This window comes from Citrus sinensis, chromosome 8, assembly GCF_022201045.2.
Source record: "Citrus sinensis cultivar Valencia sweet orange chromosome 8, DVS_A1.0, whole genome shotgun sequence".
In the NCBI taxonomy this organism is placed as follows: domain Eukaryota; kingdom Viridiplantae; phylum Streptophyta; class Magnoliopsida; order Sapindales; family Rutaceae; genus Citrus; species Citrus sinensis.
The window spans coordinates 17,857,228-17,877,751 of NC_068563.1; the positions used below are offsets into that span (position 1 = coordinate 17,857,228).

A 20,524-nucleotide genomic window follows, 5' to 3' on the forward strand; every position below is an offset into this window, starting at 1 on the left:
ATTGGGGTACGAATAGAAAATTCTCATGTAGGAAATGATTTCCCTATTTTCGTCTCATTCCTCATTTATTTATTTATTTTATAGTAGAAACGGGTACATAATTTCAATACTAAAATATAGAAACTTAAATAAAATCATAATCCTATTATAAAGTATTTAAATTATTAAAAATATCTTCAAAAGTTTGAAACAATATTTTAAAATGATATTAAAACAGTAAAATATTTAAAGAGAACAACACTTTAAAAAAGAAAGGAAACATAATAATACTATTTTTATATTAGGTAAAAATAAAACAAAATTTGTTAACCAACATTATAATTAACAAAATAAAAAATAAAAAATATTTATATAACAGGAATTAGGGTGGTAAATATAAAACCAAATCTCACCCTATTGACGTCAGAATTATTTTTTCTTTATTTCTCACCCCATTTCCTAAAGATTATTTAAAATTTATCACATTTGAAATGGATCCCTAAGACCTCAAGCCCATGGAAGATCAAATAATATGATTTAATTAAGTCTGACCATTATTACCAAGATTGTCAAATTTCAGAAAACAATATTCTTTACATAGAAGCACAGAAGGGTCGTTAGAAGTAAAAACTTACAACTAATCTACTCTTTGCTAAAATGCTACGGCAAAAACTGGCAATTGCAAAAACATGACACAAATGAAGACAACATAAACAGTAGACGAGCAGCGGAAGAATGATTCTGTGCCGAGAGGGACAAAAGAAAGTGTTAACATAACTGGTGAGATCATGAATCTTTGGATTTGGCTTTAATATAAGGATTCGGCTTTAATATATTGAGTCCAGTACTCAAACATCAAAAAGGTTCCTAAACTTTTTGTTACAGAAATAAAAGTTGAATTGAGATTTTCTTCTTTTTTTTTCCTAACCCAAAATGTGTCATCAAGAAAGATCATAGTAGGATACACTAATCCCAATGGTGGGAGTTATACAGTTTAGGCATCCGCTGACTCAGAGGAGTGATGTGGGTAACTTGACCACACATCTTCCCACTTCGTTTGTCCATCGGTTACAGCCTTTATAACTGATGCTGCCTCATCCACGCTGACACGGATTTGATCCTTGCTATCTCGCTCTCGGATTGTCACCGAGGATGTTGAATCAACAGTTATAGCAAACGGTACACCAAGTTCATCTGTTCTTGCATACCGTTTCCCTATGGAGGTGCCTGCACATATTAGTACACAATAACAGTAACGTCAGATGTTCATGGACCCAAAAAAATGTACTAGAATATTAATAGAACAAAAAGCATGGAGTTATTATATAATATTCAGAGATGATTTAACCATGAGGAAAAAAGATGGAAATAACCCCCTCATTTGGACTTTGGAACACAAATAACCATAACGTACATCGAGAAATATTTACATCCAAGAACATCTTCCTGGAACATATGGGTTACCATATACACATATGCAATTTTCTCTATGATTTTCAAGAAATCTACGGCATAAATGTATAACAATATAAGTCCAAGGTGCCTTTTTGGTTGCCTTAGCAATGAAAGACAGCATCCACACCAGCAAGTAGTTAAATCTCTTCAAAAGGATAAGCGGCTTCCAGATTTGTATACCAAAATTTGAACTCATACCAGTCAGTCACCCAGCCCAGCGGTAAAAAAGTCTAGATAATCTTAAATGGCTGAATTCTTATTTATAAATACATCGTAGACAACCATGCATATATGCAATCATACAAGTCAGGAAGGAAAATGGCCCCAGGGGCCTGTCACTGTCCCTAATTTGGCAAAGAATCCCCATCCCACCACATACCCATCTCTGAATTGAGATGTTTGAGTACAGTCATTTTGATCAACTAGCTGGCCTAAAAATGGTCTCTCCATTTGCATGTGTGTTCTTATCGGGCTATCTCAAAACGAAATTTATGAAAATCAGGAGTCATCAGAGTATTAATATTTCACAGTTTCTAAGTGATGAGCTCAAATCAACTAATACATGTTTGTTTAGTCAGAACTTTTCTGAGGAATATTTTATTAATCGATAAAAAGGTTGCCAGAAACTTTAACCATGAAAGACTATTTACCCAGAGCACAAACCTGTTATGTCAATCTTGTGAGAGATTCCAGCAACTTTTAATAACGTGGAAATGACTTTGGCAACCTCCTCATACTGTTGATTCTGAACCAGTGGGAAAACAGTGCACTTAATAGGTGCCACAAGAGGGGGGAAACGGAAAACATTTAACTGTTCATCCCCAGCTTTACTTGGCCTTGTATAGAAAGAGTGCTCATAGAGGCAGTATATAATTCGACCAATGCCAAAAGATGGCTCTATAACTGATGGGGTGAAAACTCTCTGGTGTTCTTTCTTTTTCTCCTTAGAAATTAACAACATGTTCTTCTTAATGCAAACATTTTTTCCCAGAGTGCAGACATAAAACTCCACCTCCCCTTTCGATTCCAATGCGGCCTTCATCTCCATAGCTTCTTTCTCATTCATAGCCTAATGGGAAAGGAACTTATAATTTATTTACTGGCAGGACTTCCTAAACTTACAGCATCAACAACAGAAAGACTATTTCATACTTACCTCCAAAGCTTCAACCACATTCTTTTGGCTTCCCTTGAATGCAAGACCCAGCTCTTTCTTCACTGGAGCAATTACCAATTTCTGGAAAAAGTTGCAAGCAATCATATTACTCACACCCCACATGAAAAAGAAATGCTAAGCACACATGTTTATACTTCATACAATTAATAACAAGCAATAAGAAGTGTAATAAGCATAAAAAAACATACCTCCACTTCCCTAGGTTCTGAAAATTTCTCCTGAGCTACAAGCGCGACACCACTCTTCTCCTGTTATGTGAACGAGGGGGAGAAAAAATTCAATTAGTTCGCAGCACAACAAGTTCAGACAGCTAAAAAGATATAATACAACTTTTATGTTGTGAATTTGTGATGCTTCTAGCACTTATAAACGTCTCCTTAGAATAGTAGCTGATGTGAAAATGACTTTACAATTATCTAGTATGGGAGTACTTTTATAAGACTTATCCAGAAAATGTATATCAATCTATTACCGTGTGAGCATGCAGGTCATACGCAGACCTATCTGCAATGCCGACACATTCAATCCACCCATACGAACACTCAATCTCAGCATCCCAACAGTCTGCCGCATAATGAGCCATTTCATTTGCAAGATGCTGCCGGAACCGCAAACGCTCTTTATCTATACCAAGGCATGTTAGAAAGAGATATACTCGTCCAATGAAATAGCCAAGAGTTTCATTGTTTACTATTCCCTGAACAACAATGGAGAAAATAATCAACAAGAAGAGCACATGAAGCGGTACGGAGGGCCAAAAATGTCATTGGACAAGAAATGGTAAAATTAAAAACAATTTTAAACCAACCTTTGAAACAGCTTCACCTAGTGGAATCCTCTTTGCAGATTTACCTGACATCTGTTCCTCCCTTGGGAACATCAGGAACTCCAAGTTCGCAACTTCTGAGAATTTTGGGTGAGATTTGTCTTGAGGATCAACAAAGTGCTCAATTTCTGCAAGTGTGAATTCACGAACTCTCAGAAGGCCTTGGCGAGGTGATATCTGTACATGTCAAAAGATTTTAATAAACTTATATGCTCTCTCTGATTCACACTGCCAAATGCACCCAAACAAAGAGAAAAGTGCATTTTGCATAAAACCAAGAAAAATCAGCAGTAATAGTTGAAACTACATGCAATTTTAATCCATTAAACACTATCAATTCCATTTAGTACAGCCATTTCCAAAAAGACCCAAAATAAATTATGCAACTGTGCAACCCAAAAAAAAAATGCACAAGACGTAAAACTAAAAGAAATATTATAAACCTCATTCCTAAAAGCCTGGCCAATTTGGGCAGCAGCAAAAGGGAGTTTGTTTCCATTGTAATAATACAAATCTTTAAAATTCACAAATATGCCTTGTGCTGTTTCAGGGCGCATATACCTGCATAGAGAAGGGAATTATTACTTAATATGACTAAATATCCAACACTGCACATGGTGGAAAACTAAAATTAATAAAAAGCAGAGTTTTGAACTACTTGAATTACTGAAAGTCCTTCACAAGTATTTTATGCAAGTATAATGATGCGGTAGAGCACTGACAAAAAAACTCACCCAGGGATCAAGCCGGAGGGGCCAATTGATGTTTGAAACATTAAGTTGAATGGATAGGGATCAGACAGCGGATTCTTTGTGTCAGGAGCAGTAATACCATACTCCTTGATCTTAGCACCAAGCTCCTCGGCTGATAAATCATCCAAGACTGCCAGTAGATGTCTCAATTCCGCAGCCTTCTCTGCATATAAGCTAAGGTCTTTCTCAAGCTTCTCATTACAGAAATCCTTAAGCAAGTGGTCAGCACGATAACAGGTCCCCATTTTCTCATCCTTAACCATAAGGTCAGTAAATTTTTCAACATGACCAGACGCTTTCAACACAGCCTCAGGAGTCACACATGGGCAGTCCACCTCTAACATATCCTCTTCCAGAACAAAGTGCTAAGAGAAAATGAAAAATAGAAAAATATATCATGAAAACTCCCAACATATATATATATATATAAGAACGAATTAAATGGCCAATAGCGTCATCAGAAGCATAAGTAGTGCACCAGCTGCTTTTCCTTTTTTAAGATTTAATTTTGCTGAAAATAAATATCGGTTGCAGTCCTTATATATTAGTTCTCTCTCCATCTTGGTAATAACAAACTAATTGCCTCATGCTTAAATAAAGAAAATGAAAAAAAGTACATCATCATCATCATCCTCGTCATCGTCGTCGTCATCATCAATAATAATAATACAAGAGAGCACGGTTTCCTGAATTTCTGAGCAAAGAAAAATATTTGTTGCCAGAATATAATTTTCCTTAACACGGTTTGGTTTTACTATGTTTATATAAGCACATAGAACCCTATATAACAAGGCTAATATGTTATTGTAAGACCGGAAAATAGAGAAATAGAACAATATCATTGTGCAAAATTGCTTAAGAAAAAATGTTTCATAAACACCAGAAGGCTAGCTTATTTCAGCAAAATTAATAATGACAAAAGATCAAATAACACCACAATTTAAAAACAAAAGAAAAAAACATACAGCTTCAAATTTTTGTTAAAAACGAATTCCGATTTGCAAAACTAAACTGTAGCTAATAACTGAATTAACGATATGAATTGATAAAATTACTATAAATTGAAGAGCCTGCTTACCTGACGCCAAAAAGCAAGAACGTTAGACTTAACGGCACAGCCAGGTGGCCCGTAATCATAAAGACCAGCAACACCACGGTAAATCTTGAAAGATGGAATAAAAAACAAACGCCGTTCAAGAGTGTTAAAGACAGTCTGACGGAAAGCCTCCCTGTTAACAGAAGCACCCCCGCCGCTACCACTAACGACACTCTGGAGCTCCCTTTCGACCGATGACTTCTCGAGTTTCAATCGATTGAGTGATTCAATAGCAGCGTCGATTTCGGACTTGGAAGCTTTTGCGGCTTTGAGAGCTCTGACGGCATTGCCTTGAGCGTCGACAGCCGATTGCTTCTCGGCTAGGGTTCGCCGAAGCGATTCCTCATTGCTGGCGTCAGCGGCGGCCATTGGAGGAGTCGAGGCTTGGGGCTTGACAGAGATGGCGTGTGATCTGCGCAAACTGAGACGAGAAATTAGATACCGACCAATGGGAGTTGATGAGGCTATGATAGTGGAGAACGTTCGCATACGAGAACCATAAGAAGAAAAAATATAAAAAAAAATCTTGTCACTAGGGTTTTAAGAGGGTAGTATGGTATATTTAATCGGGGAGTGTTTGACTAGCTAATTGGGGGGGGGGGGGGGGGGGGGGCCCCGGTTCGGCGCGGATCGATTTTAAAAACCAAACATTTTCTATTTGGTTCGATCTGAAAATATAAAAGATAGATTAAAATTGAAATAAAAAGCGAACCTAAACCGATGGATCGCATTGATGTCGGTTCGAGTAGATAGCGGTTCGATAATAAATTTTTTAAGGTTCGGTGTTCGGTTCAATAATGGTTCGGATTAAAAATTCCTTGTTCGGTTCAATAACGGTTCGGATTAAACGAAGCAATAGAAAAAAATAGGATAATAAGAAGAATGAAGCAAAAGAAATCATAAGAGGAACCCCAAGGTCGCGTTAAGAGCAACCATAACTTATGTACATTAATTAGAATCGATAGATCTATTTACAAGCTTTAGCTACATAGAAGATAATCAGAATTCATTCCAAAAGATATTCAAAGGTCAAGGCAATAAAAAGGAGATCTAGCTGATTATAATGTTGGTTTGAAAAATATTTTGTAACGGAAATATTTGGATCACAATTCTTATACAATATATAAAATAATTATAATCTAAAAATTGTACTTTTATTTTTTCTCTGAAGTAATCTAGATTCTCATATTACAATTTGTCACTATTAATTTTGTCAGATCATGATCCGTCACCAATTATCTTCTAGGTTATGATTCAAATTTGATTTGCACTCGGTGTGTGGGCATTTTTATCACTACTAAAAGCAACTAGTAAGATAAAATTTTCTCTCAAAGTTAGAAAGAAAAAAAAAATTTCTCTGATCTGTAGCTCCTATCTCCTTTTAGAGAAAATAAACCCTTTTATATCTTTATTTTATATCTTTATTTAGTGGAAATCCTAGGCTCCATATTTATATTTTTTTAATTCTATTAAATCAAATTTGAATTAAATTAAAAAACTAAGCTTTACTTGTTCTTGTTATAGGGTCCACGTTATAAAATAACATAAGACTCCTTACACACAAACATATTAAATGGAGTCTCCCACTAAATAATATTTTTAGACTTTTAAATCAAATAACTAGTTATCTTGTTTATTAATCCAGTAGTGAGTCAATTAAATGAGCTAACCCGGAGATCATATGGGTACATACAATAGTGGGTACAATAATTAGGCATGTAATTAAAATAGCCAAATTTATTTAATTCTAAATTTACTCCACTAAAATATTGGAACTGATCTTCATAATTGTATACTATCTAGGATAGGCTTCTAGAATAATAATTCGACCCATGCCACATTGATTTTCTTACTGAACAATCTTTTGTACCACATCGCTAATTAAATTGATATGTCAACTATCCAATCAATTTAATTACATCATGTTCCGTGACATTTACTGATTTTTTCTAATGGTCATTTTCAACATACTAATTATGTTGACACACTCTGGCCAGAGATTTCTATAATCAAGTATCGAAAATCCGTCAAGAGATGTGTTATACAAATTCTATATTATTAATATATAATCTCACTACTCATAATTGCTTCCACAAAGATACCGAGTAATCTTAATTACAAATATATGTCGCACCTATTAGTAACTCAAATGAAATGACAATCACAAACATGAAACTATAATTAACTCAAGATTGAGATTGTAATAAAATCAATGCCTATGAGATTTAATAAGTTTGACAGCAATTTCAAGGTTAATTAAATCTCATATGTGATCCAGTTCAGTGTAGTCAAACCACATCAGTAAATTCATACATGATTAAGACAATCATTCAATGAATTTACTATAGTCTAAACATAAATAGATTGTCCAACTCTATTTATCAACTGCGAACTTAATTTATTTAATCATAAGATAACTTGTATTTATGTCTTCTGTGAATCCATATGATGATAACATAAATACATATAATATGATTAAAACATAAATACATATAATATGATTAAATGGACCTTATTCAAAAATTTTATGCAATTAAGATTTTTGAAAAATATCTCAAATATTTTATTAATCGGAAAATAAATAAATCAATATGCTTTAAAGAGCACATAATCCCAACAATCTCCCACTAGCTCTCAAAGCATATGTGGCAACTCACACATGTCCATATATTCCTAAGTGTAGGTTAAAAAGTTTCCCAGGTATTGCCTTTGTAAAAAGATTTGCCAAATTTTGTTCTAAGGTAATCTGGGTACATCACCTTTTTTGCATTATTTCTCTTATGAGATGTTATTCCTTTCTATATGTTTTTGCTTCTTGTGGTTTCTTAGTTCCTTTGACTTAGCACTGCACCACTATTATCACAAAATAGTTTAAGAGGTGCAATTAGTGCAGGTACCACCTCAAGATCTTGAAAGAACTTATAAACCCAAACAACTTCTTTAGCAACTTTAGATGCAGCCACATATTCATCTTCTGTTTGTAGAGTTAGTGATACAACTTTGTTTCACACTCCTCCAACTCACAGTTCCACTTCCCAATGTAAACACATAACTAGAAAGTTGATTTTCTGAAATCTTTATCTGACATGAAGTCAGAATCAATGTAACCCACTAGAATGAGATCATCACCAGAATACACAAGCATATGATTCTTAGTTCTTTTCAGATACTTAATTATAACCATCACAGAATTTGCCTCCTACTTCACCTTCATACATGTTTTAAATTAATTAGGTCATTTAAACCTATTTCAATGTCATTTAATTCTATTTTGTCTTAATTTTTTTATTAAATTAATTTACCATAACCTAATTATATTTCTACATAGCCAGGTGTTGGCAAACTGTCCCCATTTTGCCATAACTTAAATCAGCCATACAATCGAAGCAAAGATCAAAGGATTACCTCAGGCTGCCAGTGGTAGTGGTGACGGTGGTTGGGTATGCGTGATGGTAGCTGCCAATCGTGAATTGCGAATGACTGTGAGACGAAGGGGAAGAGAAAGAGAAAGCAATTTAGGGCTGCCATTGCTTTTGCCTTAACTAAGCCTAAAACAACGTCGGTTTAAGGAAAATTAAATGAAAAAAAAAAGATGAAATGGCGTCGTTTGCATTAGTTTTGGAGTTTGATTGGGGTTAAATATCATTTTCCTTAATTGAGAACATCTTTGAAGAATTAATTTTGCTTGTTGACTGAAAATAACAGAATGCAAGGAGAAAATTTAAATTAAATATATATTCAAGAGATTAATTTTTCATGGTAAGACCTAATGAACTAAGAGAAATACTTGGAACATTAATAATTGCTTTACATGCATGATATTCGTTAATTGTTTATGGGATACATTAATTTTTTTTGTATTATTTCGTAATTACTAACAAAAGTACGTTTCTAGATGTGCTACTTAGTCTCTCTTTCTTAATAATATAATTTGTAATCCTCGGCTTACAGAATGAAATAAGAGAAGTGTTGAATTTTGTGTTTTTTATATATATACTTATTGGAAAATTTTTTAATTCAGACTTATAATTTGGGATTAAAATTTGGGGTGGGTTGACAATATCATGAGCATATTTTTATAATATTATCAAACAATTTCGAACGATCTAAAAGTATATTCAAATTATTGTCAATTTGTCCTAGACTTTAATAAAATCCTCTAGACCAAATCACTAATTACAGTGTTGTTTGTGTGTGTGTGTGTGAGTATTGAGTGAGTGAGAGAGAGAGAGAGACCCTTTCTCTCTTGCAGGTGCTCTTTTTTATTTCATGAGGACATCTTGTTAAATTATGTAGGTTAATAAAGTTAGTAAAAATACGCTATTAAATCACTTGTTTTAATGACGTGTCTGCATTAAAAAAAATGAGGACAATAACTCTTCAGAATTAAGTGATTCATAACGAAGGACACGAGCCTATGAGCTCTTATGCATGATTAATAGAGTCAAAATCAAGGGCCCATAAACTTTATTATTAGCCTGTGCAAAATTACCAGAGCTAGGTCAAGAGGAGGGTACCATGGCTATGTCATGAGGCCTTCGGTCATTTGATTTGAATGAGATTAATTTGAGAATTAGATATGACAGGCAACTCCAATAAAATTATAATTAATAAGTACTTAGAATTTAGATATTCAGTATTGTAGAGATTTTAGAATGTCTCTAATTTTCTACACTTGCTTATTGCATGTATAATACACACACACACATATATATGTATGAATTAAATATTACTACCAATTATATGATATTTTTTTCAAAATAAATATACATATGCCGTACATGTATTAAGTGAGTGTATAGTACAATAGAGTTAATCTAGAATCTCACCTTATATATAAATACCAAACATGCAATGCCTCAAATTCAACAAGAAGCCCAAATTTCATTTTATTCTACAAATCTCATCTTTTAGCTTCTTTTTTTATCTGTTGGAATTTCAGCAACTTTAGAACCAACTCATCGTGATCAGTACCTTCATCAGCAAAACCAAAAGAAAGTAGTAGAAGCAGCAACAACAACAACAAAAGCAGATGTAACAAGATGAAATAGGATTCTTAGGAGTAAGAAGAAGGCCATGGAGTAGATATGCAGCTGAAATAAGAGAACCAGCGACCAAGGAGGGGCACTAGCTTCGTACCTTTGACACTGCCGAGGATGCTGCTTTGGCTTTTGACCGTACCTCCGGCTCCATGCACGGCTCCAAAGCTTGCACCAGCTTTGTCAACTTCGACATGCCCGCTGGCTTCTCCATCACCTCCCTTATCTCACCTGACCACTACCAACCACCACAACAAGACGATGTCATTTCATCACTCTTTGCTGTTATTGCTGCTGTTAGAGATGATATCAACAACACTAACAAAATAATACTAACTAGCTCTTCAACTTTTCTGATCAGTTTTCAGCAGAAACAATAAGTGAGTCTACTATTTACAAGCCAATTACGTGTATTATGGATGCTGCTGAGCAAGCTGATAATCATCAAACGTATACAAATTGGGATTTTTGTGAGCTCCCACTTTGCCTTCTGATGCTTCATCCAGTTCTTGTTATTATTATAATTATTATGAGCCTGCTGCAGTTGCTGGATTAAATTAAATGGCAATTCTGATTTGGGTTTTGGAGCTTGGAATGATCAAGCAACGGGTTTTGATTATTCATCATCATCTTTGAGTACTGCTAGTACTGCAGACTGCAGAGTAGTAATTTATGCAGCAGCAGCGTAGCGGCCAATTATTTAGGGGGATGCCATCGGTTTCATCTGATGTTGCAACTGATGGGTTTGATTTTAGTTCATCTTCCTCATCATCATCAGCTCATTTCTTTTAATTAATTAACTAATTAAAATAATTTGATTACTAAATATTTAATGCTATATCTATTAAGTTAGTTAATAATTAGGTCATCAGTTAATTTTATATATATGGTACTGCTTTGAGGTACATTAATTTTATATATATGGGTGTGTTTTGTTATGTGTTATTTGACGGGGATAAGAGTAATATTAATTTCCTTACTTGTTCATTGTTCAAGGACTTGGAGATGCAGTAGCATTACTTCCAAGCCTTAATGTATTTGTTTTTTTTTTTTGTATATTGTCACTTTGTGGAGTTTGTATAAATTTGTACTGATTTTATTTATTCCTATCTATGCATTGTTTTTACTGTGCCCACAACCCTTCAATTGATTTTTTGTGTTTAATGGAGACGATTTAACGATTTATGAGTAGCACCCCCCATAAATCCTTATGAAACTCCTCTCCTAAAGTTACAATTTTATCCCTATTTAAATTACATAAAAGGGTAAAATTGATATTTTGAAATAAATATCACTTCTTTGCTAACCTAATGGTAGATAAATTAGATCAATTTTCTTCTTCTCTTAAGATGGCTATCGCTTCTCTATTATTTTAACAATTTTGCTATTAATTCCTCTCTTAACAAAATTTTACAGTAATTATATCTCTAAATATCATCAACTTTATCATGCATATAATTTGATATTTACAGCTTTTTTCTTTCAGTTTTCTTGTCTTTAAGTATAAGTTTAATTTGTCATGTTTGATTCTTTTCATGTCTTAAAATTAATTCAACTGCAAAAGAGTTACCCAATTTAAAAAAATATATATATGGTGCTCAAGAAGTTATAACAACATCCATAATTTTATTTTCATACCGCTAGATGCCAATGCAATTTTCTTTTTCCTTTTTGTTCAAGTTTGGAACGACAAATACAAAGAGTGAAAGATTGATTAACAATGGTTAGCAAACGATTTAAAAAGTGATTGGTTGTAACTATACAAAAAGAAAGAGATTGGGTGCACATGAAGGGCATTTCCGAAATCAAAATATCAGGGTTTAATTATGCATTACTACATGAATTTAATAATTTATTGAAAGTAATGAGATTTGGTGATTTGGTGATGTTTTGAGTTTGTTTACCAACAAAATATTCAATTAAAATAAATTTTTTTCTTGGCTTTTTCTTGCATTTATCTCTACAACCAAATAGTTTATGAATGATCTAAAGTAAAGTTCGACTGTAATATCATTAATTTTTCAAAAAAAGATGAAAATTTTGCAAAAGCAAAAGCAAATGAAATGACAAATTGACCTCAGCTGACGGCGACGGCACGATACGGTGGCAAGCTAGCGGCGTTGTGGGTAGTGAATAGTAGGTAGGTGGGTGGGTGCCCTGAGTCGATGAAGTTTGGTGAGCGTATCTCTGAGCTCTCTAATTGGTGAGGTTTTGACTGGGGTTTCGACACTCCAAACCCTTTTGTTTATTGAAAATCAACAAATAAAAGACTAAGCGTGTGTTTAGTATTGTTTTTGGCTAACTGTTTTTTGTTTCATAGAAATAAAAATGTAAAACTTGTTTGGTGGATGTGTTTTGCAACTATAAACATAAAAAAAAAAAATAAAAAAATTCTTATTCTTCACCTTTTCTTCATAAATGTAGGGAATACTAAATTGGCATTTTCAATCTTTTTGTTTTTTGTCATTATGGGTCTCTCACCTATAATGCAATAACTGCTACTAAAATTTGATAGGTTCCACGCATATTAGATAAATCGTTTATTATAATATTATAAACCTGTAATGAAAAAAAATGTTATGCATACATTTCAAGTTATAGCTTAGACACTACTTTGTATCTATAAATATATTATTAATAAAAAAATGAATTTAATGTGATTAATATAAATTAATAAATGCAAGAATCAATAAATAAAATTTAAAATTCTCATAAATCATTTAAATACAAAATTAATTTCTTTAAAAACTGAAGAAATTTACAAAATCAAAATACAAAATTAATTTTTTTTAAATCTAAGGAAATTTACAAAATCAATAGATGATATTTTTCTTAAATTTTGACTAAATTTTTATTTCTTAAAAAAATTAAAATTAGATACATATATTTTTTTAATGTGAAACATTAAAATTAGATACATATATTTTTATAATGTAGTTATTGCAATATAATTTTTTTTAAAATATATACCAAATAATTTTTCATTATTTTTATTTTTCCAGCGAACTACCAAATGCATTTTCACAGTTCTTATTTTCAAACATTAGTTAAAAAAAAACTTACCAAACATGTTTTTATTTTTATCAAAAACTAATCATTCATGTTCTATGAAACAAAATAAAAAACACTAAATAAAAAATATACCAAACACACCTTAAAACTTACATAAATATTTGCACTAAAGTCCTGTTATTTTATTTGTTTTACAGTTACATCCTCTTTGACCGTGGTTGACCATTAACAAAAATGTAAAGGAAACGACACCAAAAGTAAATTTAAAGAAAAGAAAAATAACTAAAACTTTAAAGATGATATCATGCTTGGTAATAGTAAGAAAGCCAAAGTATGATGTGGAAGACTACTAATTAAAATTTTTTATAACATTTCTCAAATTGTTTCATTTTACTGCTAAATAATGCTTACGTAGACTACTCGAAAAAATATTTAAAAAATATAATTAAAATTTAGATCCAGCACTAAATTGATCTATACTCGACTCTTTATAATCTTATCACACGTGCATACGTAACAATACACTTAAGTTTTAATTGATTTTAAAGAATCCAACAGCTACAAATTATATTTCTCAAAAAAATTAACAAAAGAGTAATGATACAGCCACAAACTCTTGTACAAACTTATTTTGTACAAACTGACGTGGCATTAATTCATTGGTTGAATGAAAATATAAATTAATAAAAAAAAATCATGTGGGCCAAGTAATATTTAATTTAACCAATCTTATCATGCCACATCAGTTTGTACAAAATAAGTTTGTACAAGAGTTTGTAGCTGTATTATTACTCTTAACAAAAATATTAACTCACACTGAATCCAAATCCAATACAACCCACCCACCATTCATTAAAAGTTTGTTATAATTATACAATATGCAATTATTTTCACCCGAAAATTATATAGACATTGGTCCAGTTTACATTTGATAATTATACAATCTGCAATTATTTTCACCCGAAAATTATATAGACATTGGTCCAGTTTACATTTGAATCCATTCCTTCCTTGCTTACACTGAATAAGCATTCATATTGCTTCTTTTCAAATGCCAAAACATCCTAATAAATTCTTTCTACGAACTCTCTCATGTAAAACTCTACATAAAATTGTAATTGTAATACAGTTCAATGTTTGTCTGGCCAATAGACTGAAAGAGAGGGGGAGCCCAAAAAAAATAAAACAAACATTGTTTTTTCTCACAGAAGCAGGCTCGCAAGGATCCTCAATCTGTGAAACGGCAAAAATATTTACAGTATTTTATTTTCTTCTTGTCTCTGATCCCCTGTTAATTATTCTAACTCTAATTTTGTTGCTCAAGCTTCTCAATCAACGCCTTCTTTTCGTCTTCCGAGAGAGCGTTAAACATGAAAACCGATTTGTCGCCAATGTCATCCTAGAAAATTTTATGAAAAAAAATATCAGCATATCAGCGATAACATTACTAGAATGTGTACAAGTGTGAATAATTGATTTGTTTATAATGTACCTTAATGGGTTGAGTAAACTTCCTCCCGGCAAATATCACAAACAATACCATCCAAGAACCCAGAAGAGAAAGTTTTACTCCATCATCCATTAAGCCTGACTGCATATTCCAAGAAAAGCTCATCATGGTCTACATAATACAGAATTTAAAAGCTAGAGATAGAAAACCTTGCTCAAGGTTGTAACACTCTAAAAGTAATAGCTTCTTCATTGATTTACAGGATTGAAAGTAGTTCAGGAAATCACAGAGTTGGACAAATTCCAACAAGTAATGCAATGCAGTTTCCGCAGATCAAAAAGCTAATTCTTCAGAGCAAGTTGCAAGAAGAGTACCAGGTGACCAAGAAGAACTGAAGGTATAATGAATGTAAGAATACCGGCTTCCAACTTCCCATAGCATAGGCCTGTTAGCGAGATTCAAGCACTCAGAAAATTATACCAAAAAAATGTCACTGATTCTTCTAACAAATATATCTCGTACCATGAGTTATAATGCAACAACTAGGCAAAGAAATACATCATGCAATAAATCAGTCTATGTGAAAACATTAGTCTTGAGATACTCGAAGTTCCTGGCATATTATTACCTAGTTATCGAATATCTACTTAGTTCCAAAGCAGAATTATGAACACATTAGCAACAGATGTTATATAATTGTGGTTTCTTGTATAAATGAAAGATACGTGCAATAAGAAATGGAAGATATGTGCAATAAGAGATACCTTCAATTTATCTCCTATTCATATCAATTCTTTGAAATTAAATGAATAAACTTAGCAGCTTCTACCCTTTGCGTTCCTCAAGTTTTTCCTGGGCATAACTTACAAATTTATGTCCTTTGGATAAGGGTAAAAGATGATAACAATTAGTAGCTGACATAGACTAGTCTGGGGAGGTTCAATGCATGATTCAAAGACAGAAAATTTAACTTGAATTTATCAAGTTCTCATCAAACAATCGTATGTTAGCTTATTAATCAATTAAGATTATATAACAGAATTAAACTATTAAAGGATGAATTAAGCAATCGTAAAGTTTACCTTCTTTGAAGACAAGTCCTGTTAGTGCAGCAAAGAGAGAACCAACAAACCAGACAGCTGTTGGGTGATCAATAACATACTGTACCAAATTCTCACCAGCTGGTCGAGCAAGGGCTGTGTATGTGGTCAATGATCCCATAACACCAAGAACCCACAATGCTTGAAGAGTTCGCTTAATCTCAGTAACATAGATGTGAATTAGAATTAATGATAGCCCCAACCCAGCAGCCCCAAGTGTGTAAAACAAGTCAATGTTTTGCTTGATTATTTCACCAAACAATGAGTCAGTGGGTACAAAAGCAACCGATGCTGCAGCTATAAATGATGCAGCAGCAGTTACTAACCCTGATCGGTACAAAATCACCTGTCGTAACAAAATCAAACTATCACTTAATTCATTTATCGTGGATTATTCTCCAATTCTAGAATACTAAGTCAATGTAATGATATTGATCATTAACATGTAACTTATGGAATGTAATGGGGGTAGTTCTGAGCGGCATACTAATCGTATTAATGATTCAGACAAGTAACAATAAACTGTGAAGGCAGTAACATTGAACAACAAAATTATGTTAGCATAAAATAGCAAAATCATACAATAGTCAGGCTCAGCCAGTGACCTTAAGGATCCGTTTGGTACTACTGTTGAGGAGCTGTAGCTTAGACAGTTTCATACTTAAAAATATTATTTAAAAATTATATTTATTTCTCGTAAATTAACTAACTTCAAATCATCTTCTCAATTGAGTTTTCATCAGAGCTTTCATCCAGTCTTCTTTTGTTCGTTACTAATCACATGCATGAGAAATGAAATGAAACCCAATTGAGCTTATTCGAAAAAGAAAATTTACCTCACGGACATCAGAGGGATCAACGGTCCAGGGACCATAAGCACCATTATAAACCGTTTGATCAAAAGAAGGCTGCTGAGAGCTTTCACCCAGAGCTTTGCACTTTATGTTCCTCCTTGGACTAACTGAATTTCCATTACTTTTAGCTGAAACCTTAAACGACAAAGATAACGCTGAACCAGAGCCAGAGCCAAAGCCAGAGCAAGAGGGTTTGTTTATGCTGAGTTTGGTCGGAGGCACGAGGGTCGTGGCTAACACGCGCGATGCCATTTCTAGAACTACTATTACGTTTTCCTTGTACTTAGTTGTTCGTTGAGGAGAGCTGTGACAGAATAGTAATTCAGATATTTATCTAATAAATATTTTCGATTCCATTTCAGATATTTATCTCTCTGTCTGAGAAAGCGAGTACAAAGTCTTACTCTAAGCGCGAGTTTCGACTAATGAAATCCAGATCTTTCTTTCCTTAATTTTTGGGCTTAATATTTTCGGCCTAGTATATATTTTTTAGTACAGCTATTGGCACCCCTCTGAGTTTATATAACTCCATTTTTAAGTACACCCCGTAAATATAAACCATTTTCGAAACCCCTCGTTAATTTCAAAATTACCCTCATCTCTTTACCTTTTATTTCAACTACTGATTTTCATTCACAATCATTCCCTTTTCCAGTTGTAAAGAAAACAATCACAATTATAATCGTTTTAGCCGGTAACAACGTCCCTAATAATCAAGATTTCTTGTTGATGGCCATGCTCGAAAAGGGAGGATTGATAGGGTGCCCCCCTGTTTTTATCAATGCTGGTACTTAAGAGCTGTTAATGTAGATCCTAATTGAAATGATTGTGTACTGAGAAATTCTTATTATTTAAATTGTTCAACCCCTTTTGATATCATATCAATCTACCAGCAATTTGCTCAACCTTGACCTAGGTATATTTGATTTATTACCGTCCAAACTAGGCTTATGCGCAATCTCATCACGTATAAAGAAGAAAGAAAGATTAACCAATATATGAGCGAGATAAAAGATCACAGTAAAAGAAAAAATTAAAATTAAGATAGTAGAGAGAGAGTGCTATTTAGAGAAGAAGAAGAATGAGATTAATTTAAAAATAAAAAAGGGTTCAAAATTACTTTAGAATCACCAATTTATTTTAGAGCGTGACAATAAAAAGAGTTATTTCAGGAAATTAGAGGCGTTCCAATAACACCACCTTTTTTATTTTTTATTAATGGGCCTTGGGAGCTAGGCTAAAGAAAAGCTATTCAATTTACTGCTGAATAAAAGATTAAAATAAAAATAAAAATCAATGTCTTAAGTGGCCTTTTCAAGTTGACATATAATCTTGAAAATATAATTAGATTCCTTACAGTTTTTAAAGATTGAAAAATAAAAATTGATAAGCTAACTTGTATGGGTAATGTTCTTAGAATGAATCACTGGATATGTTAGTAATTTTATCTAACTGACAATTTTATAATTAACATTTAAAAAAAAAAGTGGGGCAAGGTGGGTGCATTTTTTAAAAATTAAAATGATAGATTTACTGACAGGGTGTAAGCCTGGTCTGGGCCTGGCGAGGATTGGGTCCATACATTTTTTTTAAATCTCGGTTGAGATTTTAGCCCAAAGTCTTTCTTCGTAAACATCATTTTAGGAACTGATCTTTCTGATAAGCAATGATAGGTAAACATACCAAAATTTTGAACTGTATTTAACAATTAAATTAAGTTATTTATGGAGTGGTTCTCACCTATCCCTTATCCAATTTTAAAGAGAATGCTTCCACCCTAGTAATGGTAAATTGGGTAGATTTGTCCATTATTTAGTTGAATAACTTCTTATCTTTAAAGTGACATTCATTGTTCCGTTGACCCAATCTAAGTGTGATTCAAAAAATATAAAATAGAGATAAAATCACAAGAATGGTTTTATCTAGGAGTGGGTAATTTCGTATTCGGATGAATCCGATCGGATTTCGGATAATTCGGATTGAAAAAAAATTCATCCGAATTCAATCCGACTTTAAATCTGATCCGAATTATTCAAATCGGATGAAAAATTTTGAATTACTTGGATTCGGATCGGATCGGGTGAGTTTGGATTTTGGATTATATTTCGGATTCGGAATAATTCGGATTGAAATTAGATTTGGACCTTTTTAACAATTCTCACAAAAAATTTATGAAATCTATAATTAATGAAAACTTACTAACCATTAAAAAAAAAGAAAATAATAACAAGTTGACAAATGACAATGTATTGTTTCCATGACAATGTATTGTTTCCTTGACAATATGGCATTGACATATACCAAGAAAACAAGCCGATACAAAGTTTCCATTCACAAAATATATATATATATATATATGAACCATTAAAATGAAAATATTTAATTAATCAAATCTAATAATCTATAACCAACAGCCCATTTATATTCTCATATGCATTCATTTTGTACAAACAGCCCTATTTTTTAAGGGAAATTATCAATCATATACTCTTAATTTACTTCGTTATTAAATTTACTACAACACTTTCATAGTATATCAGTCGTCTATCCTAAGTTGACAAAATATATTTATCGTCCACCAAACTATTAGTTGTCGTTTAAATATCATGGTAATCTGATCTTTTCATATGATACAAATGATAATTTAAAAGTATATAAGTGATAATAAGAGATTTTAAGGGTGTACCAGTGATAATTTTCAAGGGTAAAATCGTCAATTCGCTACAATTCCATTAACTTTCAAACAACAGTTAACGATTTAGTGGTTGACAGATAACTTTTGTCAATTTAGGATGGACGATTGATACATCCTTAAAGTGTTGTAGTATTTTTTTATAAAAGAACAAATTTAAGGTATACGAATGATAATTTCCCTTTCATTTAATTAGTAATGCTCTTACAAGCTAGATGCATAAACATTACTCCAAGTCCAAGCCTCCAAATAAGCAACAGAAAATAAACATTGCTCCAAATCTCTAAATAAACAACACAAAATAAACATTGCTCCAACTCTCCAAAGTCCAAATGAATAACACAAAATAAACTTTGCTCCAACTCCAAGTCTCCAAGTAAACAAAACAAAAAAAACATTACTCAAAGTCTCCAAACAAACAACACAAAATAAACAATTAAACATTACTCCAAGTCTCCAAATAAATAAACAGCACAAAATCACAAAATAAATATTATCATTATATCATCCAACAAGTAAACAAAACAAAAAAAACATTACTCAAAGTCTCCAAACAAACAACACAAAATAAACAAGGGAAATTATCATTCGTATACCCTATATTTGCTCTGTTATCAAAAATACTACAACACTTTGAGGGTGTATCAATCGTCTACCCTTAGTTGACAAAATGTATCAGCCGACCACCAAACCGTTAGTTGTCGTTTGAAAGTTAACGGAAGTACAGTGAATTGACGATTTTACCCTTGAAAATTATCACTTGTATACCCTTAAATTCTCTTTTTATCACTTGTATACCCTTAAATTATCACTTGTATCATATGAAAAGACCAAATTACCCTTCTGATGTCATCATACTTAAACGGCAACTAACGGTTTGGTGGTCAGCTGATACATTTTGTCAACTTAGGGTGGACGATTGATACACCCTCAAAGTGTTGTAGTATTTTTGATAATGGAGTAAACTAAGGGTATACAAATGATAATTTCCCAATAAATAATTAAACATTACTCCAAGTCTCCAAATAAATAAACAGCACAAAATCACAAAATAAATATTATCATTATATCATCCAACAATAAAATAAACCA

At 32.6% G+C, this 20,524-nt stretch overlaps 2 protein-coding genes and 1 long non-coding RNA gene across 4 annotated transcripts; all 3 read right to left on the reverse strand.

The window, feature by feature from the left end:
* Nucleotides 1–760: 760 nt before the first annotated feature.
* Nucleotides 761–5,809, reverse strand: LOC102621048 (glycine--tRNA ligase, mitochondrial 1-like). Its single transcript, XM_006487494.4, has 9 exons — nt 5,268–5,809; nt 4,172–4,554; nt 3,881–3,998; nt 3,420–3,614; nt 3,084–3,308; nt 2,800–2,859; nt 2,591–2,671; nt 2,098–2,503; nt 761–1,206 (listed from the first exon to the last, which is right to left on the reverse strand). Exons 1-9 carry the CDS (start codon nt 5,772–5,774, stop codon nt 974–976), a joined length of 2,208 nt encoding a protein of 735 aa, XP_006487557.2. The 5' UTR covers nt 5,775–5,809; the 3' UTR covers nt 761–973.
* A 4,225-nt stretch (nt 5,810–10,034) lies between these two features.
* On the reverse strand, nt 10,035–12,640 carry LOC112499312 (uncharacterized). Its single transcript, XR_003066960.2, has 3 exons — nt 12,401–12,640; nt 10,425–10,562; nt 10,035–10,259 (listed from the first exon to the last, which is right to left on the reverse strand). It is a non-coding gene; the product is annotated as an uncharacterized LOC112499312 (long non-coding RNA).
* Nucleotides 12,641–14,426: 1,786 nt separating this feature from the next.
* Nucleotides 14,427–17,080, reverse strand: LOC102620754 (uncharacterized). Of its 2 annotated transcripts, none has more exons than XM_025102124.2 (5): nt 16,723–17,080; nt 15,869–16,232; nt 15,161–15,231; nt 14,829–14,957; nt 14,427–14,735 (listed from the first exon to the last, which is right to left on the reverse strand). In XM_025102124.2, exons 1-5 carry the CDS (start codon nt 16,990–16,992, stop codon nt 14,643–14,645), a joined length of 927 nt encoding a protein of 308 aa, XP_024957892.2. In that variant the 5' UTR covers nt 16,993–17,080; the 3' UTR covers nt 14,427–14,642. The 2 variants fall into 2 exon arrangements, with proteins under 2 accessions (XP_024957892.2, XP_006487556.2); XM_006487493.4 differs by having other exon boundaries at nt 14,829–14,927; nt 16,723–17,079.
* Nucleotides 17,081–20,524: the final 3,444 nt, after the last annotated feature.